The 27,812-nt window shown below is 35.5% G+C and overlaps 1 protein-coding gene across 3 annotated transcripts in view; it reads right to left on the bottom strand.

Moving 5' to 3' along the window:
* ROCK1 (Rho associated coiled-coil containing protein kinase 1) overlaps nt 1-27,812 on the bottom strand; it is a 145,021-nt gene that overhangs the window by 13,285 nt on the left and 103,924 nt on the right. For all 3 annotated transcript variants that reach the window (XR_008529991.1, XM_054583431.1, XM_054583430.1), the window contains exons 19-27: nt 23,872-24,032; nt 22,080-22,264; nt 20,441-20,510; nt 19,680-19,774; nt 15,486-15,651; nt 11,476-11,569; nt 10,834-10,922; nt 5,544-5,732; nt 4,518-4,677 (exon numbers count right to left, since the gene is read on the bottom strand). Coding sequence is in view for 2 of the 3 variants with exons in the window: in XM_054583431.1 (XP_054439406.1) it covers nt 4,518-4,677; nt 5,544-5,732; nt 10,834-10,922; nt 11,476-11,569; nt 15,486-15,651; nt 19,680-19,774; nt 20,441-20,510; nt 22,080-22,264; nt 23,872-24,032 (1,209 nt within the window). In the remaining variant the exon portion in view is untranslated. The remainder of the gene's footprint in view (nt 1-4,517; nt 4,678-5,543; nt 5,733-10,833; nt 10,923-11,475; nt 11,570-15,485; nt 15,652-19,679; nt 19,775-20,440; nt 20,511-22,079; nt 22,265-23,871; nt 24,033-27,812) is intronic.

Genomic DNA, 27,812 nt, shown 5'->3' on the forward strand with positions numbered 1-27,812 from the left:
CAAAATTGTATATACCAAAATACTCCTCCCCCCCAGTTATTTCTCTATGAGGATAAATGTCAAAAATATTTATGCTTTCTCGTTTTGGGTTTGGATTAACCTGTGTTTTCTTTAATATATTTTCAATGAATTATACAATATTATGACTTTAACTGTCATTTTAATGTTCCTAGAAATTTTATATACCAAAGGCATTTTATGAATCAAATAAGCCCAATTTTGTATTTGTTGTAATTTAAATGAAGAAATTTGGAACTGAATGAAAGATGAGGATATGTAGTTTTTTGCCTATTAAAAACAATAATGTTATGGAAGAGAACTTTAGTTTTTCCTTCTGGTAATTCTTTTCAGAGAAACAGCTGAACTAAGCTCAGCAATAAAAAATAAAAAATATGTACTAGCTTCTCCTTTGCTGCTTCTACTTCTGTCCTAGATGCAAGTTAAATTATCAGTTTTTTAAAATATATAGACCTCCTTTAAAATCATGACCACTTTTGATGCAAGTGCCAATCTGAAAATATAAAGCAGTAAATTCCATCTTTTACATCAACACAGAAATCAGCTTCGCCAGGTTCCCCATGAATGTACGGTGAGTGATGGGGGAGGGGGTGGCCCGCTTTCTGGCCACGCCCCCGTTTCCACGGACAAGGGGCTCTCCACACCGACGACCCCCGGTCCCAAAGGGCGGTGGGTGGTTAGCTAAGAAATATTGATGACTTCTAAATCTGGGTTATCGTTAATAACATGCTATAGAAGCACGAAAACAATTTGCTCCCACATGTTCTGTATTTGTAGAGCAAATTTAACTTACAAAAAAATTAGATGTGTATAATTGCAACATCAGCAATTGACTCCTTTACCCGTAAGAGACAGAGAGGCTAGCTACATGTAAATCAATATTTAATACAGCCAATTTAAACATGAAAGCTAACCTCTGAAGACTACCAAAGTTTACCTGGATAAACCATACACTATTTGAGAAATAGAACTAGATAATCATTTGAACATATCTTAATTACATTCAGAGGTGATATAAAAAAATGAAATGAATCAATACTTAAGAAGTCAGATGCACTGATTACCTTCAAATCACTGGTTATAGTTGGACAAAGTCACAAACTCCCATATACTCAAATACTGGAAACATATCATGAAATCTACCATTTAAAGGTTTAAATTGAACAGCTTTAGAAAAAGCTGGATGGAAAGAGAATGATGCAGCTAATCAATAAGAGATAATGAATCTTAATAGAGTGTTGATACCAAGTGTTTCTCCTAATGCTTCATCTACTTTTACATGCTTAGGTCAATAGTTAAAAAAGAGAACAAAGGAGGAGAGACATTTATTATTACGTTAGTCTTTGTCATCTAGGCCATAGGCAAACCTGAACCCTAAGGGCAATCTTTGTATTTACACTGTGTGCAAGGCCAGAACCTGCCACAAAGCCATAAAAAGACATAAAAGAAATAAGGGAATGCAAGTAATTTAAGAACTTTAAAGAACTATATGCCAGAGAAGAAGTAACAATGTTTTTCTAAGCTTTTCAGAGTTGGAGAGATTTAACCTAGTTAATGATAAAATGCCTACTAAGATTATAGAAGCTAAGCTCTAGATATATAAGGTAATTATATAAGACATTTTATATTAAATGATGAAATCTAAGAGAAATAATGAAAGCCATGTATCAGTTCATTTATCCAACTACTTAAAAAAACCCACGTCATTGAACTAAATATATGGTCCGTATCTCAAACGGCCTTTAACTGTTGAGTAAACATACTCTATTTAAAGTGCTCTCATTTTTAGTCTGAAGTTTAGATTCATTTACTAATTTTCTAAAATGGGTACACTTAATCATTAGTCATTACTTTTGAAAAATCAGTTAACTAAAACATATGTAACTCTCTCAAATTAGGAATAAAGTAAAAATTCTTTTTAAAAAAAGATTTATTTATTTATTTTTAGAGAGGAGAACGGAGGGAGAAAGAGAGGGAGAGAAATATCAATTTGTGGTTGCCTCTGGTGTGTCCCCACTGGGGACCTGGCCTGCAATCTAGGCACACGCCCTAGGCTGGGAATCGAACTGGAGACCCTTTGGTTTGCAGGCCGGCACTCAATCCATTGAGCCACACCAGCCAGGGCTAAAGTAAAAATTCTTTAATAATTCTTCCTAGATATGACTGCAAACCCTAAATTTTATTTACAAGGGACCATTTTTAGGCATTTAGTAAAGAGCAGATCTAATACAAAATTTCAATTTGCTAGCAAAACGACAGAGAGAAGTAAAACAACATTAATAAAGATTATCCAATAATTTCTATCTCCAATATTAAAATCAAGGGTATAACACTGTCGAGATCTTTTTTGTTTCAAGACTAAGAACACTGTAATATAGAAAGAGATACTTTAACTGGTTTCCTTTTATAGTAATGGAGAATGGTCACTAGTACTTTTAATTTTCTTCCCTCACCCAGTCGGACTTTGAAAACCTTAAAAAAAAAATCTCTGAACATACACAGCTATTTTAAGTAATATACTCAAAATGGAGCCAGTAGAAATGTTTTAAAATCTCTCCTAACTGACTTTGAAGTGGATTTATTAGATCTGAATTCTGAAATCTAAATGGATTCCTAACTTAAGTCTGCCAATCAAATCATCTGATGATCCTCTAAGGTTAGCCCGTGGGAACAAGTTAGGATGGAAGATAAAACTCATCACCTTCCACTTTTTAGAGGTCCCCCAAACTCATCTTTCAAGTCTTCTACATAGATCAGTCTCTGAAATGTTTAACCTAATACAAAGAAAATCAAGGCACAGTAAGACATTATAAACAATGTTAAAGGGAAATGAATGGAATAAAGACAGAAAAACAAGGTGAATTCACCTACGCTGAATTCAGTTGAACAACTGAGAGAATGTAGCCAAACATCTCTAAAAGTCAACTCTTACTAATGAGTAAGTCCAACTTCAGAAACATGTTCAAACAACAACTGGAACTAGAGGTTACTTTTAAACCCTAAGTGATCCTCTGATAAGAAATATGCACATACAAGTTTCTCAGCAGGCAGGAGGCTTTATTTTATTTAAAAAAATTTTTGTAATCCTCACCTGAGGACATTTTTTCTGTTTTTAGAGAGAGAAGAAGAAAGAGAGGAAGGGGGAGAGAGAAACATTGACTGACTGCCTCTCATAGGTGCTGGGGCCAGGGATTGAACTTGTAACATAGGTAATGTGCCCTGACTAAGAATTGAACCCATAACCTTTGGTTATGGAAGGATGCTCCAAACAACTGAGCCATGCTGGCCAGGGCCAGGCATGAGGTTTTAAAGAGCCAAAATTGAGACACAGAGGATATTCCTTGACCATTGGCATAAGAAATATTCATTACCTGCCCTATCTTTCCAAGGTATCTAATGAGGGCAGGGATTATATGGTATACAAATAAGAGCTGAATTCACTTTCTACTTTAAGTCCTACTTCCTAGGCCAAGAAGATAATGTAAACATTTTTTAAGTAATTTATCAAGTTTCCAATATCAAGTAATATAATAAAATCCTTATAATATTGAACATGTTGCTTCATTAGTATCTCTTTATGTATTATTCAGGAAATATACTAATTAAAATGTATTTTCAAGGTTATGACCATGTAAACAAAACTTCCAAAACCCTGAACTAAGAACGTGTGGTATATCAAATGTACATATATATATATATGTCTTTAAAGTTTGTAATGTATGTTTTAGTACAAAAATACATATATAATACATATATAACCTATTTATTTCATTTGTTATTTGAACCTGTAATATGTGTATTCCTCAACTCTGTTAGAAAGACATGTACTATACTTTGCACTACATAATTGTGCAAAGAATTAAAGAATAAAGCTATGCTTATTTTTTAAATGATTCTCCAGTGGAGAAAAGAAGACAGAAAAAGAAGTCTGAAATCCCAGCCACTCACTTTTGCCTTTACTTGACTCCCTGCCCCCTTGTCTGCACCTGCCAACCCTTTTTATCTATTTCCCTAAAAGTGAAATTTAAAGTCTGAATGAAGTTTATTACTACTACATTAGGTACACTTCTATATAGAGCTGCCATGGTTCTGATTAAGTACTGTTCTTAGTTTTAGTACAAAAAAACATGTAAAACATTGAAGAGCTGCTACTTGTGAAATATATACAGTTTTTTAAAATAATAGTGAGAGATGTTGCAGCAGCTTTAATTTTCACCATGGAGTTAGGATGCTCAAAATAGGTTCGGAAAGTTCTTCAGATTTCTATTCAGATAGAGCCTCTCAGATCTATTTTAATAGCCTAAGGTTGCTCATGAGTAATTTTATTCCATAAAATGCACTAAGTATAAAAACATCAAGAGACTGTGGCTATCAGAAACATAAATTCCTTTTTAAGCATCCATGGACAAAATGCAAGAGGCAGAATACCAAATGAAAGAAATATACATTAATTTCCATGACATAAGCAACTCTGATTGAAGTAATAGAAATATTCTTACCTGGAAGGTTTCCATCAGTTTCATCAGCGCTAGGAAAACTAGCAACACTTGTAGAATCCGAAAGGTCCAAAAGTTTAGCACGCAATTGCTCGATATCACTCTCTTTGCTAGCCAACTGCATTTGAAGCTCATTCCTATGTGTACATTCTTCTACCAATTGCTATTTTTAACAATACCAAGAAAATACAGAGTCAAGAACAAATTTCCAACATCAAGAAATTAAAATTTAATGGAACTATAAATAAGTAATCTAAAGTGGCTAAAACTATAAATTTACTGAAAATCTTATGAATGTTTACCACTACAGATTTTGATAAAACTATAAAAATCTAAGTTCTCTTTCTCAGGAACACATTGCTTGGATAAGTTCCTTTTCTCCTTCTAAAAGAGCCCTCGCCCCCTGCCCTTTGGGTAAAAACAAGGCATCAAAAAACAAAAAATAAACACTTGTTAAAACAATAGGAAATTTTTTTTGGGGGGGGGCCTCCAAATGAAAAAGTTTAAAGGGTTTAGAAAGGTTCTCACTGTGGTTAAGCCTTTTAAATGATGAAGTCAATGTTTGGATCTAAGACTATGACTGAAGATCATGTCCTCAATTTTGTGCTATTAACCACCAAGGAAGTATCAAAAAACTAAGTATGACATTTTGATTTCAGAAAAGCAAATACTGATTAAAGAACATAAATATACCAAATATATCAAACCTAAGTCCAATATACCTAAACTTCTATTCCAACTCGTCACTATAATAGCATCTACATCTCAATTTCAGTTTGAAACCAAAGAGCAGATACTAATGGGTAAAAATTACTTAAGGTAAAACGGTTAATAGGCAACAAAATATCTTTCTAGTTTATCAATATCATAGTTTATATTAGAGTAATAATCAAATTATGGAGAGTATAAACCAAAATATGCAATTTTACATGACAAATATAATCTAAATACGATTAATAGATAATAGATATACAAAGTAATAACAGTTTAAGAAAATACCCCTACATGTTTCACACACACAAACCTTACCGCTTGCATGTCATTCAGTTCCTTCTGATGTTTCACTACCATCTGGTTGAATTTCTCTCTTTCTTGGTTAAGTTCCAGTTGTAGCTTTCGATTTTCCTTTTCTTTCTTCCTCAAATCCTGAGTATTAGCTTTCTTTCTATCGATTTTAAAATCCTTTCGGTTCATTATTTCTGCCAACTTGTTTACAGCCTATTCAAAAAATAAAATATTATTAGTAAGAACTACAGTGCAGTCATCCAATTTAAATTTCCACTAAAAATATATTTCTTATTCAAAATCAGGAAGCAGGATTTTTTTGTCTATAAAAATTAGGATAGCCTAATGAAGTCTGAGACATGACAACTGGTAAACAAGTAACAACAATCACTGACTTACCCCACTGTCCAAAGGTAAAAATCAGGCAAGCTTGCTAAAGCCATTTGTCATTCAACAATTATTCAGCACTTACTACATTGTATGTAGGTACTCCGCTATACACCAGATACAGAGATAGTAAATACAGATATGCCCCAAAGGCATTCTAGTCTGATGGAGGAGCCAGATAAGCACACATTACAGTAGAGTGGTATGTAAGAAGAAAGAGGCATGTAAGAGTACAATAGGAGCAGTATCTAAGTGGGAGTTGGTGAAGTAGGGAAGGCTTCCTGAAGGACCTGCATGTGTGTCCACATATGTTTCTTCCTTTAAAAAACATTTTTTTCCCCCCTGACCAGTGGGGGAAACACCTGGCTGGTGTTGGTTAGAGCATTGTCTTATAACTGAAGGACTTTGGGTTCAATTCCCAGTTAGTGCACATGCATGGGTTGTGGGATCGATCCCAAGGCCGAGTGTGTAATATCCTGTCTGGGGGAAATATGAGAAGCAACCAATCGATGCTTCTGTCTGTTGCTTCAATGTTTCCCTCTCTCCCTCTCTCTCTAAAAGCAATGAAAAAAAAATGTCCTTGGGTGAGGATTAAAAAGAAGGGAAAGAAAAGAACTTCAAAAACGTATTGATGTGAGAGAGAAGATGGAGAAAGAGGGCTATATCGATTTGTTGTTCCACTTATTTATGCATTCATTGGTTGATTCTTGTATGTGCCCATACTGTTACATGTAAATCAGCTTCATTTATTTTCAAAGGCTCCCCTGCATTCCACTGTATAGATGTATCATGACTTATCAACAGTACATTGATGGGTGGTTGGGTTATTTTTATTTTTTCAATATTGAAGTACATAAATAAACTTTCTGTATGTTCTTGCCAAAGCTAATTATTATACATTTAAATCTGCCCATTTGACAGTCAAAAAGGTAATTCATTTTAATTTCTATTTATTATTGTGGTTGAGCTTTAAAAAAATCTTTGTTTCTTTTTCTCCTAAATATCCTTTACTTCTTTTTTTTCTATTAGATTCTTTTTCTTATTTGCAGATGCTCTTTATATTTTTATCTATATTTGCTGTAAATATTCTTTCTAGTTTGTTTTCTTTCAACTTACATTGTATTGGGTTCCACACACTTACATTTTTATGTAATAAATGTCAACCTTTTTCTTCATGCTGTTTTGGTATAAAAGTAAGTAAAATCTCCAACAAAGGATTTTCAGCAGATAATAAGTACATTTTAGGAAGATTAGTTGTAACATAAAGGATTACTGAGAGGGACAGTGGATCAGTGGTAAGGCTCTATTATAATTACTTAATAAAAAAGTAGAAAACATTTGTTTTACTGTAAAAATCAACTGAGGTACACAGTACCTTCTGAAGAATTTAAACTTTTGGATACCTTCATAAAATGACAATATATCAAGTTTTAGTGAGAAAAAATCTGATCTGGCTGCATCACTAAATACAAAACAAAATGATGCACCCACCCCTACAGTTTCTTGTATTTATTCCCAATTCTTCTCTTATGGGTTTAGCCAAGTGTGTTTGTGCTTCATTAAGTTTTCCAACTGTCAATTGGAGGTCTTCTAAAGCACATTCCTACAGTAAAATGACTAGACACGCTAACTTTCTTAACTCAATTAAGATCTTATTCCCTGGATAAATCTTCCATATTTAATGAAGAGAGACAATTACATTATTTATTCCAATGAAAAAGAAGAATCTGGGAAGGAGAATCAAGATGGCGGAGGAGTGAGAGGAAGTCACACTGACCTCCCAGGACCAATCAGGAATTACAACTAAATTGTGAAGAAACCATCTGGAACAAACAACTGAACAATAATGAGAGAGGAGCCTTATTACCTCCAACAGACAGAAGAATCAGCTTTAGCACAACCTAACTGGTAAGGAGTGCGGTACAGATTCGAGAGGCGGGGGGGGCACCCACAGGCAGCAGTGCCAGAAGGATATTGAAGCAGCCAGTTTGATCCCTCTGAGAAGAGTGGGGTCTAAACCATAAGCGGGGATCTCCAGCTACAGCACTAGAGCTCAAAAAGTACACAGATGATAGCCAGCTGCGAAAAACAGGAGGATTGCTCTCTGCCAGAGACAGGCTGCTGGAGACGCAAAGGACCGTTTAAAGGGCCAACACATAAATTTTCATTTCCAGCCACTTACCCTGGACTCTGGCAAAGAGGGGCAAAGAGTGGTCTAGAGAAGCCTGAGGAGAAACTGAAGACAGAGACATTGGGGAGAGAACTGAGAGAGTGGCCAGTGGGATCCTGGTGCTGACTTATTCCCTATATGGCAGCAACCATATTGCTCAGGCAGACCACTCCCCTGAGCAGCAGAAGCATGAGAGGACCCAATAACCCAGCCCCCAAGAGGGACTCTAAGCTGCACTTTCTAAGCTGGCCTGCTCAGTGCAGAGTGACTAGATTAACAGATGAAGGAGACGGTCGCAGACAGTAGATTCCTGGAAGTCTCAGACTGCCAAAGGTCACACAGGGTCAGCTTCTGACATCATCAGAGGCAGATCCAGAAAGGAAAAACAGCGGTCTCCTACCCTAGAAGTTCATATCACAAAGTCAGGAAATCAAGACAGATCAATTTAAGAACCAGAAGCAAAAAAGAAGAGTCTCACAAATAATGGTGAGACAAAGAAACATCCCCCCAGTCGAAGGGAAAGGAAGAATCCCCGGAAAGAGATCTAAATGAAATAGAGGCAAATAAACTATCAGATATTGAGTTCCAAACAATGGTTCTAAGGAAGCTCAATGAGCTCAGTGAGCTCAGAGAGAATTATAAAAAACTACAGGGAAAGTAGGAGGAACTTACTGCAAACTATATCAGCATGAAGAAGGACATAGAAACAATCAATGAAAGACAGGAAGAAATGAGGAATACAATTTCTGAATTGAAGAACACAGTAGAAGGACTCAAAAGGAGGCTAGATGAAGCAGAGGATCAAATCAGCAAGCTGGAGGACAAGGTAGAAAAAAGCTTCCAGAAAGAGCAGGAAAATGAAAAAAGACTCAAAAAGAATGAAGAGGCATTGAGGGAAATGCAGGAAAACCTGAAACGTAATAATATCCATATAATAGGGATACCAGAAGGTGAAGAAGAGGAGCGAGGGATAGAGAACCTGTTTGAAAAAGTAATGATGGAAAACTTCCAGAATTAGAGGAGAGAAAAAGCCACCCAAGTCCAGGAAGCACAGACGGTCCCATTCAAGAGGAATCCAATGAGACCCACTCCAAGACACATCATCATTAAAATGGCAAATATCAAAGACAAACAGACGATCCTAAAGGCAGCAAGGGAGAAAGAGGTAGTAATATATAAGGGAACCCTGATATGGCTAGCAGCTGACTTCTCAACAGAAACACCATAAGCCAGAAGGGAATGGCAAGAACTATTTTAAGTCGTGAAAAGCAAAGGCCTGCAACCAAGACTGCTCTACCCAACAAGGCTCTCAATTAAAATGGAAAATGAAATAAGGCGTTTCCCAGAAAAGGAAGGCTAAAAGAATACACCTCCACCAGCACTGCCAGATATGCTAAAGGGACTGCTTTAAGATGAAGAAAGAGTCTATGAATACCCAGTTCCTTTCACAGTCACCAATACTTGATATTACCAATATTTTTAATACTTATTAATCTGATTGTGGCAATGATATGTTATTTTAATTGTCCCTTTATTATTTGTTGAAACTAAACCTGTTTTTGTATATCTTTTGTCTATTTCTGTTATTTTTAAAAAACTTTAAATGATTTTTTGGTATTCTTTATCCATTTTTTGATTAAAGGTTTGTGGAATTTTTTCCCTAAAAACAAAAACAAAAACAAAAACTATTAACCCTTTTTTAGATGTGTTGCAAATACTTTCCTATTCTATTACTTGTCCTTTAACTTTTTTTATATGTATATTACTATATAGTCTTAAATGTTTAATATAGTCATATTGGCAATATTTTACTTTATAGCTTTGGGTTTGAATATTTTACTTCAGGGCAAGAAAAATATTATTTTGCATTTTCTCCTAAAACTCCTTAGCTTTTACATATTGGTTTTTAACTCACCTGAATATTTTTTGTATAATGTGTGAAACAGGGCTCTATATTTGTTTTATTTCAAGTAATGGTGGTCCATGCACCTCATTTGTTGAGGAAGCCTTATTTTCCCCATTGATTTGAAATATCAGTTTAATCATAAATTACACTGTTAGACAGATATATATGTTTGTTTTTAGAATGCTCATTTCATTTCATTGATCTACTTGATTATTTCTGTGCCGGTGTCATGTTGTCTTAATTGCTAAGACTTCATAATGGATCTAAATTTTTAAATATTTTATAATGGATTTTGACATTAAAAAATAAATTAAAAAAAATAAATCTTCATTTAAAAAAAAAATAAAGATAGAAGTCCTACCTTTTGTGACAATACGGATGGAACTGGAGAATATTATGCTAAGTGAAATAAGCCGGTCGGTGAAAGAAAAATACCACATGATCTCACTTGTAAGTGGAATCTATTCAACAAAATAAACTAACGAACAAAATAAACCACAGGCATGGACACATGGAGCAGAATGAAATTGACGAGAAGGGATGGGGAAAGAGAACAATGGTGGAAAGAAGGGGAAGGGACTAGACAAAGAACATGTCTGAATGACCCATGAATATGGACAACAGTGTGGGAGTTGATTGTGAGAGCAGGGAATGGGGGGAATTGGTGAAGGAGAGCAAAGGGAGAAAAATTTAGACAACTGTAATAGAATAAACATTTAAAATTTAAAAAAAAGAAAAACTTGAACATTACAACCTCAGTTTTAAAAGTACATAAAAACCAACTATTAACTTACTAACTTTTGAATATATGATGCTCAAATATAAACACAGAAAAAGCTGAGCCCATGTACCTGTGTTTTCAGGGTTCGTTCTGTATTGATATTCTTTTCATAGGCAGCCTTAAGATTACTGATCTCCTCTTCTTTCTTCAATTTATAATCTGCCAACAAGTTATATAAAATGTTGTTGCATCACATTAATTTCTGCACTCCAAATCAGCAACATCCTTAATTACAGAATTAGTATATACTACAAAGGAACTTCCAGTAACTTCAGTAAGATATTATTTTCAGCTTTACTGAGGTATAATTTACAAAACTGTAAGGCATTTAAAGTACATAAATGCGATGATTTGATACACATGGTGGGAAAAAGATTTATAGTTGTAATACAAATAATATAACAATTAATAAATAATAATATAAGAAAAATTGTTTTGCATACTCACAGCTGTAAACCTACTTTGCCCACCCTGTATATACATTGTGAAAGGATTTGCTCCTCCCCCACTGAGTCAACATACCATAACCTCCCATATTTATCTTATTTACTTTTTAGGGGTGAGAATATTTAAGTTCTACTAAGATAATTTTTCAGGCCACAGAAGTTATTAACATATGAAAACAAATTATTTCCAAAACCTAACAATATAAACAGCTAAAGATTTATTCTGAACTGACTTAAGGTTATGTTTTAAAAACAACCCTACATACCTTCCTCTTCTTTCTTCATTTTATCAGTTAGCTCTTCATTTTCTTTTCTAATTAATTCAATATCTTTGGTTAGCATGCTGTTCATTTCCTCGAGCTAAACAAAGCACACAAAATGTTAAGCTACAGTCTCTTTGCTAGTCATATTTAAAGCAATAACTACAAAAATTCTTCATTTCCAGTTTAAAATATGTGAGCATAATTAAGTTAAAATATTTTAAAAACAATTGATAGCTTCCAAAAATTATTTCAGAGTGTGAATGCATGCACACATACATATGAATAAAAGGAAGAAAATATAATGGAAATAGAACAATACTGGAAACTAGGAAATTTGTATTTAGTTTTCTAGCTCTATGATTCTTAGCAAGTCACAACCTTTCTCAGCCTGAGTTTCTTCACCTGAATTACAATGAACAAGACAATAACGTTTGATTACTTTTAATAAGGTAAAAGATGTCAGCACAGGCAAACAAGGCTCACCTTCTTGCACAAGCACATCAAAAGTACAAGTAAACTATTGAACAACCATCATCTAGAATCATCAGAAACTTGATGAATGGAAGTCCCACAAATATGGAATTAAAGGAGAAACCACATCGAGAATGGCAGAAGGGATGAAGTCACGGAACAGGCTGGTTCCACACCCCCAAGTGGTGGATAAATATCAGGAGGGATATCTCAGGAGCTAGGGGTCCCAGCCCTACAACAGGCCCCCCAGCCCAGAGTTCCACTGCCAGGAAAATAAGTCTCCATAACTTCTGGCTGTAAAGCTAGCAGAGACTGAGGCTATAGAAGACGGAAACTGCTGGAATCCCAAGCATTTCCTCTTAAAGGGCCTGCACACAGACTTACTTGAACCCCTCCACTTGAGCTCCAGTGTCAGGGCAGCAGCTTGAAAGGCATCAGAGATATATGGGGAGGAACTGAATTGTCTGGCATCAGGGTGAGAGCTGTGGGGCAGCTTTCTCCCAAACAGAAATGCTGGCAGAGGCCCTTGTTCCTTTACTGAGTCCTCCCTGCACAAAGTCAGCATGAGGGTGCCATATCTGAGACTCCATCAACCTGGCTCACACTGTCCCACCCTGGTGATTCCAGGAGACACTGCCCCACCCAACTTTCAGGCCTACCCAAGCTGTTTCCAGTTGCTTTTCTATGTGAATGGCTTATTTTGGCCCATGCTTCAGATTTTCCTACATTCCCTCAAACAAACAGCATCCGGCTTTAGCAAGCCCCGTACCTCTTGCTAAGTGGCCCCAGGCCAGCATGAGCAGCAGATGGCCTTGGTTCACAGCTTGGTCTCTCAAGCACCTCCAAGCCCAGTACAAGTGGAAGCAATCTGCAGATCACTTTGTAGCTAATGCTGTGTGACCCCGACAGATATAGGCAGTGGCTGATCCTGGGAATGCCAACAGCAATCAAGGCTTAACTACAAAGGGAGGGTTACATAGCCCACCTGCTGGGTATACCTTGAGTACTCGCTTGGGGATTAGAGAAAGCTGTGCTACTGGAACCTATGGGACACTTACTACATTAAGCTACTCTATCAAGCCTAGGAAACACAGTAGCTCTCCTACCTACTACATAAAAAACAACATAGGGAGGCTGCCAAAAATGAGGGGACAAGGAAAAATGGCCCAAATGAAAGAACAGAACAAATCTCCAGAAAAAGAACTAAACAAAATGGAGAAAAGCAATCTATCAGATACAGAGTTCAAACACTGGTTATCAGGATGCTCAAGGAACTTAGAGAGGAGCTCAAGAGCATAAAATAGATCCAGTCAGAAACAAAGGATATACTAATTGAAATAAAGAACAATTTACAGGGAATCAACAGTAGAGTGGATGAAGCCAAGAATCAAATCAGTAATTTGGAACATAAGGAAGCAAAAAACACCCAATCAGAACAGCAAGAAGAAAAAAAAGAATCCATAAAACTGAGGACAGTCTAAGGAGCCTCTGGGACAACTACAAGCATATCAACATTCGTATTTTAGGGATGCCGGAAGGAGAAGAGAAAGAGCAAGAAACTGGAAATCTATTTGAAAAAATAATGAAAGAAAACTTCCCTAACTTGGTGAAGGAAACAGACATATAAGTCCAGGAAGCCCAGAGTCCCAAACAAGATGGACCCAAAGAGGCTCACTCCAAGACATATCATAATTAAAATGTCGAAAGTTAAATACAAAGAGAGAATTTTAAAAGCAGCAAAAGGAAAGCAGTTACTTACTTACAAGGGAGCCCCCATAAGACTATCAGCTGATTTCTCAAAAGAAACTTCGCAGGCTAAAGGGTATTGGCCAGAAATATTCAAAGTCATGAAAAGCAAGGACCTACGCCCTGGCTGGTATAGCTCAGTGGACTGAATGCCAGCTTGTGAACCAAAGAATCACCAGTTGCATTCCCAGTCTAGGGCACATGCCTGGGTTGCAGGCCAGGTCCCTAGTACAGGTCGTGAGAGAGGCAACCACACACTGATGTTTCTTCCCCTCTCTTTCTCCCTGCTTTCTCCTCTCTAAAAGTAAAATTAAAAAGAAAGAAAAAAAAGAAAAGCAAGGACCTATAACCAAGATTACTTTATCCAGCAAAGCTACCATTTAGAATCTAAGAGCTTCCCAGACAAGAAAAAGCTAAAGGAGTTCATTATCACCAAACCAGTATTATATGAAATATTAGGATCTTCCTTAAGAAGATGAAGACTAGAAATATGAATGGCCCTAGCTAGTGTTGCTCAGTGGATTGAGTATTAGCCTGCAAATAGAAAGGTCACTGGTTTGATCCCTAGTCAGGGCACATGTCTGGGTTGTGGGCCAGGTCCCTGGTTGAGGGCGTGGGAGAGGCAACTGATTGATGTCTCTCTCACACTTTGATGTCTCCCTCTCTTTTATCTCCCTTCCCCTCTCTCTAAAATTGAATAAATAAAATCTTTTTTAAAATGAGGAATAAAATGGCAATAAATACGTATCTATCAACAATTGACTCTAAAAACAAAATAAACAAGTAGAACAGAAACAGAATTATAAATACAAACAATGTTTTGATGGTTGCCAGATGTAGTGGGGAGGTCAGGGGGATGGGTGAAAATGGTGAAGGAATTAAGAAGTACAAACTGGTAATTTCAGAACAGCCATGGGGATGTAAAATATAGCACACGGAACAGAGCAGACAAAGAACATATATGCAGGACCCATAGACATGGACAAGAGTGTGGGGACTGCCTGAGGGAGTTGGGGGAAGCTGGCTAAAGGGGGCAAATTCAGGACAACTGTAATAGCAGAAACAATAAAATATAATTAAAAAAATTAAAAACAAAATGTGTGATTACTTTTAAAAGGTATTCATCATTCTATGTATATCATTTAATTTATTCTTAATAAGAATCCTGTATAGTAGCATTATTATTTCTATTATATATACAATCTGAGGCTTAGAAAAGTTAAAGAAAATGGCCAAAACCATGTCATTTCTTAGGGACAAAACTCGGATTTGAACCCAGATTTGCTTACACCAGGCCTACTTACACCAGAGCACTTGAAGATGGCTTCAAAATAAGAAAAATCTCTCTAACTCCACTTCATAGGCCCATGATCTAGTTTAGACTATAGTCTAAATTTCAGGAATAGGTAACTGTGTATAGTACTGACTTTTCTATAATGGATTTGTAGATACAATGAATTCCTCATCCCAAAACAGTTTCTCTGAATTTTACGGAATTCTGACTGTAAAATCAGTTCCAATGTATTAAGATAATACAACAAATGAATTTAAACTAAGCATTTTTTCACATAAAATATATTAAGATCTACAGCCAGAAGGGGGAAAAAAACTCAATACACTGAATAAAATTTCAATTTGTAATAACTTTTGTATATAAACTATTTTATACACGAATACAGAGTGACCACTGTATACAAGTAAATATACATGCACACACATTCACCCTAAACTTTAAGATGTAACCTATTTTAATTTAAATTTTTAATCATATAACTTACCTGACTATCACCACTTACCCGACTAACAGTGTGATCTTTATCTGAAATCTCTTGTCTATTTCTTGAAGCAGCTTTTTTGCTCTCTTGGGTCAATTCAAAGTATTGTTCTTCTAAAAGCCCTCGAGCCAACTGCTCAGACTCAGCCTTTGTTTCTGCTAGATCCAACTGAGTAGCAAGAGTTTCTCTGCAATAAATTAATAAGAGAAATGGATACAAACAAACTGTTTATTCTTCCAACTTAACCATAGGCATAAAAGCACAATTTACGGCTTCTTTACTCTTGCACAGTGACTGCCACATTCTCCTGATTGATGAAATCATGTGAGCTCACAGTGACTGAGCTTAAGATGAACTCTTTAGCACATCTTACATCCAAATACCATTATTGAGCCTGAGCTATCCTTAATTTTTAAATAATAAATGCCACTTATATTTGTTAGTTAAAAAGCACACTATTTATATGATAAAAATAAAGTGTTATTGCCTAAAATAAACTGAATCCATTACCAACTTTTTATGAAATATAAACTCTCACTTTGAAAAACTAAGAAGTAAAGGACTCTTTAATCTTGTACCTGCTATTGTGTTTAGCTAAGGTAATAAAGCAATGGCAAGCATTCTACTTTTGAAAAGGAATTTTTTGTGGATCTGGAATGCAAGGTAGCATGGCACAGGGGAAAAAGTCACTGGCATGTAAATCTGGAGGCCAGACTTAAGCCCTTATCTCTGTTCTATCATGAACTAATTGGACAGTGGCATTGGGTACATTCTTTACACTTCCTAGAGCTCAGCTTAATTAAATTTGTAAAATAAGACAGTTAAACTAAATTATTTTGGAGGTCCCTTCTAGCTTCGAAATTCAATGAGATTATGAGGACTTATAAATAGACTTGCAAACTACTATAAACTATTCTAGGAATGCTCCTTGGAATTTCATTTTGAGACTTTTCAGAATGGACGTTCAGATCAGGAGCAGATCACTCCAGTTTGCCTCTTTTTCCCAAAGAGTCTCTCTTCAATAAGCTATTCTGGTCATCATTATATCCTCCAAAACTACCAAAAAAACAAACAAACCCAAAATGAGAACATTCATTCATTTATTCAACAAATTTTTATCTGAATGCTACCATATGCCAAACACTGTTTCGGAGTTAAGGCGTGCAGCAATAACATAGTTGCTGACCTCAGAAAGCATACATTAGTGGGGTGACACAGACAATTTAAAAAACGAAGTAATATGTAGTATGCCATAAAGAATAAAAGAAGGTGTTAGAATGAACAATATATAATATGCCAGAGAAGAATAAAAAACATAAAAACAGATGGAAGAATGTGGTTTCTATATAAAATGTGGTCATTATTTTTTATATAGGGTGATTAAGGAATCCTTTTTGCTAAGGTTACATTTGAGAAGAGATATGAAATAAGAGAGTAAGCCATGTGGGTATTGAGAATACAGTGTTTAGGCAGAGGAAACTATTATATAACAAACGCCCTGAGGTTGGTCTGAAGGCAGCTAATGCGAGCAGAGTAAAAGATGGGGGAAAGTTGTGAGAGTCATAGTAAGAGGAGGCAGGAGGTGGTAGGGAGATGAACAGACGTTATAAAGCTCTCAAAAACAATATAAGGACTTTGACTTTTGTTCTGAATGCCCTCTTTCAAAATTTCTGGCTGCTGTATTAAGATCTTTTTAAAGAAGAGATTTCAGTATGTAATGACTGTCAAATCAGCTTCAAGTCTTTCTTTCCTCTGAGTTTCAAAGCAGTAAACCAAACTCTCTGGTATCGATTTCTCTTTGGACATTCCATAGTCACTGCAAACTCTATAGGCCTGAAATCCTTTTACAGCAAACCTCTGCTATAATTTTACATCTAGATTATTCGAATGGCTGTCGAAGTGGACTCCCTGTATCCACCCAGCTTTGCCTCACTCCAATGCATTCTCCACTCTGAAGAGTAGAACTTTCTAAAACACTGTCTTGTCAATCCCTAGTTTAGAATTTTCATTTATTCTATCAATATTTATTGAATACTTATTCTTTGCAAGGTCCTCATCTAGGTAATGTGGACATGCAACAGAAAAGAACAAAAACAAAACTTGCCCCTCTTTGGTGCTTGACAATTTGAAACTCTTTAGCTCACTACACAAGGCCCTTTCTAATCAGGTTTATCTCTCTAGAATTACCTGTCACCAACTGTCTCCCTACCTACAAACTAAGCCATTTGCTGTTGTCCAAATCACAGACAGGCTTTTGCCTAATCCTTTCCCCATACTCCATTCTCTGGTAAATTCTTTTTCTTTATCGTCACATGGGAAATGTTCTCCGACTCCCCTATGGTAAGATGAGGTATATTCCTTTAATAGGTTCCAAGAGCATTTTGTCACAGTTGTCTACATTAATTTTATCTGTCTCTGGCCTAGATTCTGAAGCACCTCAAAACAAGAACCATAACTTATTAATAATTATATCACTGGCATGAAGTAGACAGCATGATAGTAATGTTCAATATGTTTCTTTTGACCTAAGTGGTGTGGCTCAGTGGGCTAGGCATCGTCCCACAAACTGAAAGGTCACAGGTTTGATTCCTGGTCAGGGCAACATGCCTGGGATGTGGGCCATTTGGGAGCGTGCAAGAAGTGACTAATCGATGTTTCTCTCCCTCTCTTTCTCCCTTCCTCCCCCCTCTCTAAAAATAAATAAATAAAATCTTTAAAATATATATATATTTATATATATACACATAAATATAAATATATATATATAATTCCCCCCCGCCTTAAATAGATCAAACAAAGGGAAACACGTCAATCCTTTGAAACAATACATAGTAGATTGGGTGTCCCCTTCACAGTGAATGCACACAACCTGAGATTGCGCATGACACCATAAATACAATAGAGATAGGCCACTGACTCTACAATAGGAAAGTCTATTACTGTCACAGAGACTAACCAGGAAATGTAACTTTGTACCTACTTTAGACTCCTGCTAATGCATTAAGAATCTAAGAATGAGTGTCAATAGTTGCTGATACCACAAACAGGAAACCAGACATTACAAAGTTGTATATGAAGCAGTCTTGTCCCCTCTAAAAATCAGATCTGGATCTGATTAAGACTCCAGATTAGGGATGCTCAATTAAATTTTCTACAATGATGGAATGTTCTACACCTGTGCTGTCCCTATATGGTAGACACTAACTACATGTGACTATTAAGTACCTGAAATATAACTAGTACATTTGATGAACTAAAGTTTTAATTTTATTTAAAAGGATTAAAGTTTAAATTTAAATGGTTACATGTGACTAGTGGCTACCATACTGGACAGCACAGCTCTAGATTTAATCACTGATTTGCAGGAAACACAGGAGGATAAAAATATTTAATTAACTATGGAAAAAGAGTCAACAAAACCACAACTGCGAAAAACTATATAGGACAAATGATCCAGGGCTTTCTGTTGAAAGTGTTAGGATTAAGTGTTAGGATAGTTATTACTCTTGTTGTGGGGAGGGAAAATGCTATAATTAGAGAGGGGATATAGTGGAATTCTGTGGTGGAAATAGTTCCATTTCTTCCACGGGTGGCAGTTATAATGATATTTGTCATATAATTCATTTAACTATACATGTTTTATTATTTCATGTATCTGCTTTAACAATAAAGGTTAAAATTTCTTTTAAAGGTGGTTATATGAAAAGAGAATATAAAAATGTCAGAAAACTAGTTCTAGTGTCTGCTTTGACATTAGCTATGAGAAGTTGTTATATTTACGTAGCTTTAGGAGATCTCTTCCTAAGGTCCTAAGCACACATGCAAAGGAAATTAACTTGTTAAGCAGGTTAATGTCTTTCTAACAGGAGGAAGACATTAGATACCTCTACCTAACACAAAATGGCATGCGAATACTGCATGAACTATTTATACACAAAGAGATGGTTGAAAATTAAGAGGCCCTTGGAAAGAATTTACTGTCACAGTTTACTGAATCTCTGTATAACTGTGATAGTAGTAATGTATTAAATTATTTCTTCACCATAAAGGTAAACTTTAGCCTAAATCTAGTTTGATTTGTTTTGAATTAAACCAACATGATTTGCTATATCATCACCATCAGAATAATGGCACATCTACTCTCTATTGTTAAACTTTGAGTTAAGAATGCTTTGCTGTAATACTGATTCTTGTTCTAAAGTAAAATGAACATACTTCTCATTTTGCAGTTCCTGTATTTTCTTTAAATTTTCTCTGTTTTTTTCTTCAATTTCTTCCTTAAGTTCCTTCACCTGGGTTTTATAGAGTGTCTGCAAAACAAGTGATAGGAAAAAAATGTTTATAGTGGGTTAAAAAACAGTTGGTAGTTTCTTATAAAGTTAAACAACTAACATATGATCCAATAATTCCACTCTCAATTACTTAAATGGTAGAGCACAAGCTTGGCAACCAAAAGAAACAAAAAATTCAGAGGTTTCAATAAAGCCTCAAAGCTGTAAATGCTCATCAATAGTAGTAGTAAAAATAACTTAGCCTGCAACAAGAGTCAGAGTGATTTTTATGGAGAAAAAGCAAAACAGATGCATAAAATGCATATAGAGTCAAAAAGGAAAAAACTCTGGAACAAATGTATGTATGTAGGCTACTGCAACATGTGTACATGAACTACACATGATAATATTGGTATTCTAAACCACCTGAACTTGTTACCAGGCAGGCAGAACCTTTAACATAGTCTCATATGTAGCTCTAGAGTTTGAATGAAAATTCTGGAAATATTTGTACAAAAATGATCATTTTTTTACAATGTAAAAAACCACGAACTCACATTCAGAAATGAAATGTGGAAATGGAGATATAAAAAGGGAGAAAACCACTTCATAGTCATTTTTAAAAGAATTAGAGTTTACACTAATAATCTAAATTTTGTTTGAAGTCAGGTTTTGAAACAGTCTATATGTTGAAATGATTCTCACCGAGAAATACTGCTCAGCTTCAAGTTGATCTTGTAGTTCTCGCATCTGTCCTTCATTTCCTCTATATTGTCTTCAGATAAAAAAGAAAATAGTAAACATATGCTCCTATTTATAGCAGACTTTATATCATTCTTTGTTAAAGCTGCTAAAATAAAAAGACTTACTAAAATGACCTTTGTTTTAAAAAAACTCCGTACTTTATTATACAGTATTACTTTACTTGGTTAGTATCACTTTATTTGGTTAGGCCATACTGTCTGGTTCCATTTTGCTGCATATAAAATGATTCTATGCAAAGCAGTGGAAACCCTTTTCTAATGAAGGTCACTTTCAGAAGAATATTAATTGTGGATTAATGCAAATTGCAAAAATAAAAATGACTCTTTTTGGTAAATTTCTGTAGAGAAAAACATTCTTAGGGATATATTTTTAAAAGGTCTTATGTAGTAAGTAAATCATTAAAAACAAAAGACTTCAAAATATTTAATACATAATAAAATAAGTCAGTACTATACATTTTGGCCAATTAAAAAACAAGTAGGGGGGCAGGGTGGTAGAAATGAATAATCAGGTAAGGAAAAAGAAAGGAGGAAAAGAAACACAGACAACTGCACGTATAAAACACAATTCAAATAGAGAGGAACAGACTCAAAAAGAAAGACACACTGTAACCCACAGATACAGCTTTTCAAAGATGAACAATTCCATCTGCAGCTGCTACATTTTCATATTAAACATTAATAACTTTGTATTTATAACATCTAATAAGGCATATATGGCTGACAGAAAGTACATAGTAAATGTTCAGTAAATGCTGAGTGAAAGTTATTTTGGGAGAAGAAAGCTGTAAAACATTACTTGGTGAGAATAGTGGCTCTAAAAGGGAAAAAGAATTTCACCAATATAAATCCAACAAAATCAAAACTGACATTTTATCCAAGAATCAATGTGTTATAAATTAAGCTGGCAAATGACGATATTATAACATAAATTTGGAGTAAATAAGCACACATGGCTTGGCATAAGACATATCCATTTATGATACTAAATTTTTGAAGCATGTCCTTATACAAGTTCTGAAAGCAATAGTGACACCTTGTTTTGTCTCCTTATCAAGTAAGCAGGCACATCAGATGTCAGAATAAAAGGAGAAAAAAGGCACTTTGCATTCTGAGGTGAACCAAAGGAATAAAACAAAACAAACAAATACAGGGTCATCGTGTCTAATTCCAGTCTCTAAAATAAACCTTCAACATTTCCTGTAAGGTATAGAATCCTTAATAAAAAGTTTATCCCTGATTTTTGTAACTCAAATGTGAAAAAAGATGAGTTTTGTGAACATAAAAATCATGAGAATATTGTGGTTTTTTCCCATTATAAACAGACTTAATATAAAGAAATAGCCTTGATAATCTCCTGTTCTTTCTTAAAATACCTGTATTTTTTCTATTTAGTAAACTTGTCCTTCCAAAGCCTGAACTCCCTTGTTTTTTCTATGTAAGTAAATTATTTTATTTCTAAATGTTTGTTTGAGTCTTTTCAACAAATTCTCAGTATGTTATTTATACACACATAAAATAGCAAACACACAGGCAATGCTGAACACAAAAAAATACAAAATATTCTTTTTGAGACTTACTTTGTAAGCTGAGCTAACTCAAATTCTAATAATCGCTTTGCTTCCAATAAAGTATTTATTTCCTGTTTCATCTGCTTTTCTAGACCTTTTAAATTATCTGCCTCAAACGCTTGAGTCTTCAATTCATTTTGTAACAACAGTCGCTTATTTGATTCCTGCTCCAACTGCAAAGTGAGATTCTTAACCTATGAATGAAAACAAAGATTGTGATAAATCTCTTTAAATTAGGCATTATTTAAAGAATACAAATCAAATAACAATTACTTTATAATGCCTTATATAGAGAATGTCAGTATTCTAAAGTCTCCATTATTCTATGTGTTTATTACTTCAGGATTTACTATTAATTCAAATTAATCCCCAAATTTCAAATATGAGACCTTAAGGGTGGGGGGTGGGGGGAATTTGGTTTCATTCCACTCCAACTTGTATGGAAATTTTGGAGTATAAGATGAGTACAAAAACCACTTCCGGGGGGAACTTCCTAAGGGGTTCTTAAATTTACTGGTTCATTTGTAAGTGTTTGTGCTGGTCTATAACCCTCCAAAGTTTTTAAGGCTTTCCTTAACTCCTAAATGTGATTAGACAGAACACTCCTATGGCACTCACTGCTTCTTCTTTTAAATATATGTCATGCCTGCCTTTCCCTCTGGACTATAAGTTCCACAAAAGTCAAGATTATACCAGTATTATTCAGTATCCCAACTCCTGCACAGAAACAGGTGCAAAACAGATGAACAAACATTATTTTAAGTGACTGAATATTAACTTTCAAATTTTCAACATACATTGTTCCTGCATGCTGACTCCAATAGGTATCTCTAATTTCTCTTCTTTCTAGGTTATTACATATACTACCACCAGATGAGTTTCCCTAAAAAAGTCTTTTCACCTCTACCTCCCATTTTAAGTTTAAAAGACTATTAAAACTTTGTTTCCCAGTTTCTCCCATCAGCAATCAACATGTCTCTTCTTCTCTGGTCAGATCAGGTCCCTTTGTTTTGCACTTATCTTTCTTTTAAGCTCTTAGTAATCACTCTTTTATTGTTATCTTCACTAATAACGTTCCCTCCACCAACTCAGGCTTCTGACTTTCAAACTATTAACTTTTGAGGTCTTCCTTAGCCTTTAAAATAATGGTAATGTTTCAGCCCTCTTTTGTGAAGTCTTTCCTGATTATTCTGGTCTTCTCTTTCTCTCTAACTTACGTGTGTGGACTAATTACTTTCATCTTATAAATAATTTCTAAAATATATATAGTAGCCACAAGGATATAATGTCATTTTGTCTTTTATTTATTGCTTTATAAATGTGTACCCTGTGATTTCTATTAATCTAAGCCAGTCAAGGCTGCAGTGTAACACTTTTTTGGAAACCCAACAGCAATGTTCCGCTTTGGGATTAAAGAATACTTTATAATAAAGACAGGACTTTTTGTTCGTCTTGTTTTTTTAAAAAAGCAGCTGGTCAGTTCCTTCAGGGGAGGAGCTTTGACACTGCTATACAGCTGTACTGTCACAGTGCAAAATGGTACAGATCCTGTGGTATGAATGTTTAATAACTCTTTGAAGATAAAAATTCCAAGAGATAGGGATATAGTGGTGACCATATAGCAGCAAACACAGTATATGCGTGCGTGCGTGTGTGTGTGTGCGCGCGCGTGTGTGTGAGAGAAACATAATTTCATTCAAATTTCCACCATGTTGTTTAAATTATAGATAATGCTTTTCACACTTAACATGTGATCATCTCTTTTATAAGATGAACAAAATCAGTACTGTCTTTTCCTTACTTCATCCTCCATTCTCTCTTTACTTTCAGTCAAATGCTCGAGCTTTTGCTGAGACTGTTTCAAATCAACATCTAGCATGGAGCACTGTTTTTCAATCTGAACAATCCTATTTTCAGCCTTCTCTCGAGCTTCTCTCTCTTCCTTTAGCTTTTTTTCCATCTCTGAAAAAAAAAGTTAAAAAAAGTTACAAACATACATTTAAACAAAGAGATTACTTCATTACTTTTCTTTCTTTTTTTCTTATTTTATTTGTTGATTTTATAGAGAGAGGGAGAGAGGGGAAAAGAAGAGGGAGAGAGGACGAGTCAGAGAGGAAGAGAGGTGGAGAGATGGAGAGGATCAGTTTGTTGTTCCACTTATTTATTTATGTATTTATTAGTGGTTGATTCTTGTACGTGATCTGACCAGGGATCAAGCCAGCATCCATGGAGTAGCAGGACAATGCTTGAATCAAATGACGACCTGGCCAGGGATATTTCATTACTTTTCACTTTCATGGGCTATATAAGACAAGCTAGTGCCAAATATCTCTGCTTTCATTCTGGGACTCTAATAAAGCTACTCATTACTGAAGTCCTAATTTTATTTGAATTATTTGTACAGTGAAATCTCTAAAGGAAGAAAGTTATAAAATATAACAAAGTAATAAAGGCAGGGAGAATAACTAAAGAGAAAGACGGAGGCAGTTCAAATAAAAGCCGAAAAACAGGTTGTGGTTATTAATCTATACCTTGCATTGTTCCAGAAAAGTTCCAAGAGACTTAAGGCTATGACAGGAATTCTAATTTATGCAACTCAGATAAGGAAGATTCATGGTGGTATTGTATAATGCCTATTTTAACTTTTACCAGAAGTTATTAGTCTACACCGAGGTTCCTTTTTTGAGATATGGTAACTAAGATTCAGAGAGGTTAACTTTTGCATGATCTTGCAATTAGCAAATGGCACCAACAGTAATCAAACTTAAGTCTGCTTTCCCACTCCCAGAGACTACTGTCTAGGTGATAAAAAGAAAACATTAGAATGAAACTTCCTCATCTTTTTTCCCCAAACCTACAAACTTAGCTGCACCCATACAATCATCACCTCTTATTCCCATCTCTCTAATCAATATAAATCCATCCACTTCTGTTCTGGACTCTGTTCCTTCACTTGTTTCATCTCTTTCCTGCCTCAAGAATTTCTTCCTCCCAACTGAATCATTCCCATCAACATAATAATCTAATTTATTATCTCTTTAAACATCCTCTACTGATCTCATATCCCTTTTCAGTTAACACCCATCTCTGTTTACCATCAAACTTCTGAAAGAGTTGTCTACACCACCTGTTTCCAGTGCCTCACCTGCTACACATTTATCTCTTTCCAATTTGGCTTCTATCTCCACCATTCCACTGAAACTCCTCCTTGTATGTTAACCAATCACATCCATCTTGCAAAAATTCAGAGGACACACAATATCTATGTTTCCATCTTCACTGACCTTAACAGAATTCAATATATTGAACCACTTCCTCATTTTTTCCAATGCTTTACTCTTCAAGCTTCTGATACCATACTCTCTTGATTTTCCTGTTATCCCTATGGCTGCTTTTTCTTTTGTTAGTTTCTCCTTTTCTACCTGACCTCCAAATGTTAGACTGCCTTAGGGTTCCATTATGATTCTTCTCTTCTGATCTTATTCTTCCCTTTGCTGATTTCATCATGTTCTTCATATAACTCTATGTGTATGACTCCTGAACTGATACTCTCCCCTGAGCTTCATCACACTTATTATATACAATTGACTATTTGACATCACCACCTAGATATCAAATATACTTTTCAAAGTCAACACATCTGAACAGATGCCATTATTTTCCTTCCCATCCCAAACCATTCCTACTCATCACCGCACAGTCAAAATATATTAGCATACACCTAGGTATTAAAATTAAAAGTCTGAGTCTTTCTTGACTCCATCATTTTCCTCTTTCCATTCAATTTATCACCAACTCTTGGCCTCTGTCTCTCCAACTCTTTTTAGTTTTACTACCATCAATGCCTACACCCTATAGCCTTCTAGCTTATTTCTCTCAAAGGCCTTCACCGCACAGCAGCAGGGGTGGTCTTTTAAAAACATTAAATTATATATCTCCTATAATAAAGTTTAATTTATAAGTTAGGCAAAGTAAGAGATTAATAATATCTACTAATAAAATAAAACAATTATAACAATACACTATAAAACATTTAGGTGAATGTGATCTCTTTGTTTCTCTCAAAATATCTTACTGTACTGTACTCACCCCTCCTGCGATGATATGAAATGATAAAATGCCTATGTGATGAAGTGAGGTGAATGACATTAAGAGTTGTGATGTAGCACAACTTTTTACTGACCTTCTGACAGTATGTAACAAGCACTTTATGGCTTCTCTTTGGCACATCCAAATTGCCAGCATCACTACTCTCTTGTTTTGGGGCCATTATTAAGTAAAGTAAGGGTTACTTGAACATAAGCACTGCAATACTACAACAGTGGATCTGATAACCAAGACTAACAGGTATGGAATGTATACAGTGTTGATACACTGAGCAAAGGAATGATTCACATCCTGGAGGAATAGAGCAGGATATTGTAAGATTTAATCATGATACTCAGAATAGCACACAATTTAAAACTTATGAATTGCTTATTCCTGGAATCTTCCACTTAATATTTTTGGATCTTGGAAGACCATGGGTAACTGAAACAGAAGAAAGTGAACCCAAGGATAAGGGGGAAACTACGGGATCTGAGTACAGCTAGAACATATCAGCCAAGACAGGAAAAGGATCACCCTCCTCTAAGATGACAGGGAAGATATCGAAGATGGGTAAAGAAGTAGGATAGGTGGATGAAGTAGGAGAACTAGATTTTAAGAAATTCATACCTATGCTTTCATGATTTCTTTCTGAAATAGGAGAAAAGTTCACCTAACAATGGAGTAATAAAGAAATGGCATAAGAAGCTTGAGAAGAGAAATAAGAGGAGAAACTCATAAGTGATATATTAAAAAATTGACAGCGCAACTGTGGTAGGAGATAATGCAGTGTACTGACACCCATATGAAGTGAAGAAAGTGGGTGGTTGATCTGATCCAAGGTTGTGTTTAGAGGTCTAATACAGTGGAATTACTAAGAAATGAGAAAATTGAGGGTACAAAGCAAGAGAACAGATGAATTAACAGACAATGAAGTTCCAGAATGGATCAGTAAGAAAATGAAGAACTGAAAAACTGGGAAAAAAAGAGCAAGTCCACTGACTTTTATATGGAGTAGAGGATAGTACAGAGTGGTAGAGCGAGGAAACTGGAAGACAAAATCATTATTTTATAAAAATCAACAAAACAAATGACAAGAGACATGGAAACAAAGAACTGACAGTGATCTGAAGCGGGGGTGGGGAGGGGGCAGTGGGATAGAGTAGGGGGAGGCGGGGAAGGAGCAAGCAAAAGAACATGAACAGAGGACTTATGGGCATGGACACTGCAGGGGACTGATTATGGGAGTTGGGGGGGGATGGGATAGGGGAGAAAAATGGGGACAAAGGCAGGACAACTGTAACTGAATAAAACAAACAAAGAACAACAACAACAAAATAACTAAACCCAACAAACTAAAAAAAGAAAAAAGAATTTCTTAATAGAGAGGTAATTATTTAAAAAAAAAAAAAAAAAAAAAAAAAGGAAGTTATCCAGCACTGGCTGGTATGGCTCAGTTGGCTGGAGCATCATCCCATGTACTTAAAGGTTGTCGGTTCCATCCCTGGACAGGGCACCTGGTTAGGTTGCATGTTCGATCCCCAGTTGGGGCACATATAGTAGGTAGCCAATTGATGTCTCTCTCACATGGATGTTTCTCTCTCTCTCCCCTCATCTCTTCCTATCTCTCTAAAATCAATAAATGTATCCTTGAGC

This window comes from Pteronotus mesoamericanus, unplaced genomic scaffold (genome assembly GCF_021234165.1).
Source record: "Pteronotus mesoamericanus isolate MK-2021 breed Mesoamerican mustached bat unplaced genomic scaffold, CSHL_Meso_final contig_74, whole genome shotgun sequence".
Taxonomy (NCBI): domain Eukaryota; kingdom Metazoa; phylum Chordata; class Mammalia; order Chiroptera; family Mormoopidae; genus Pteronotus; species Pteronotus mesoamericanus.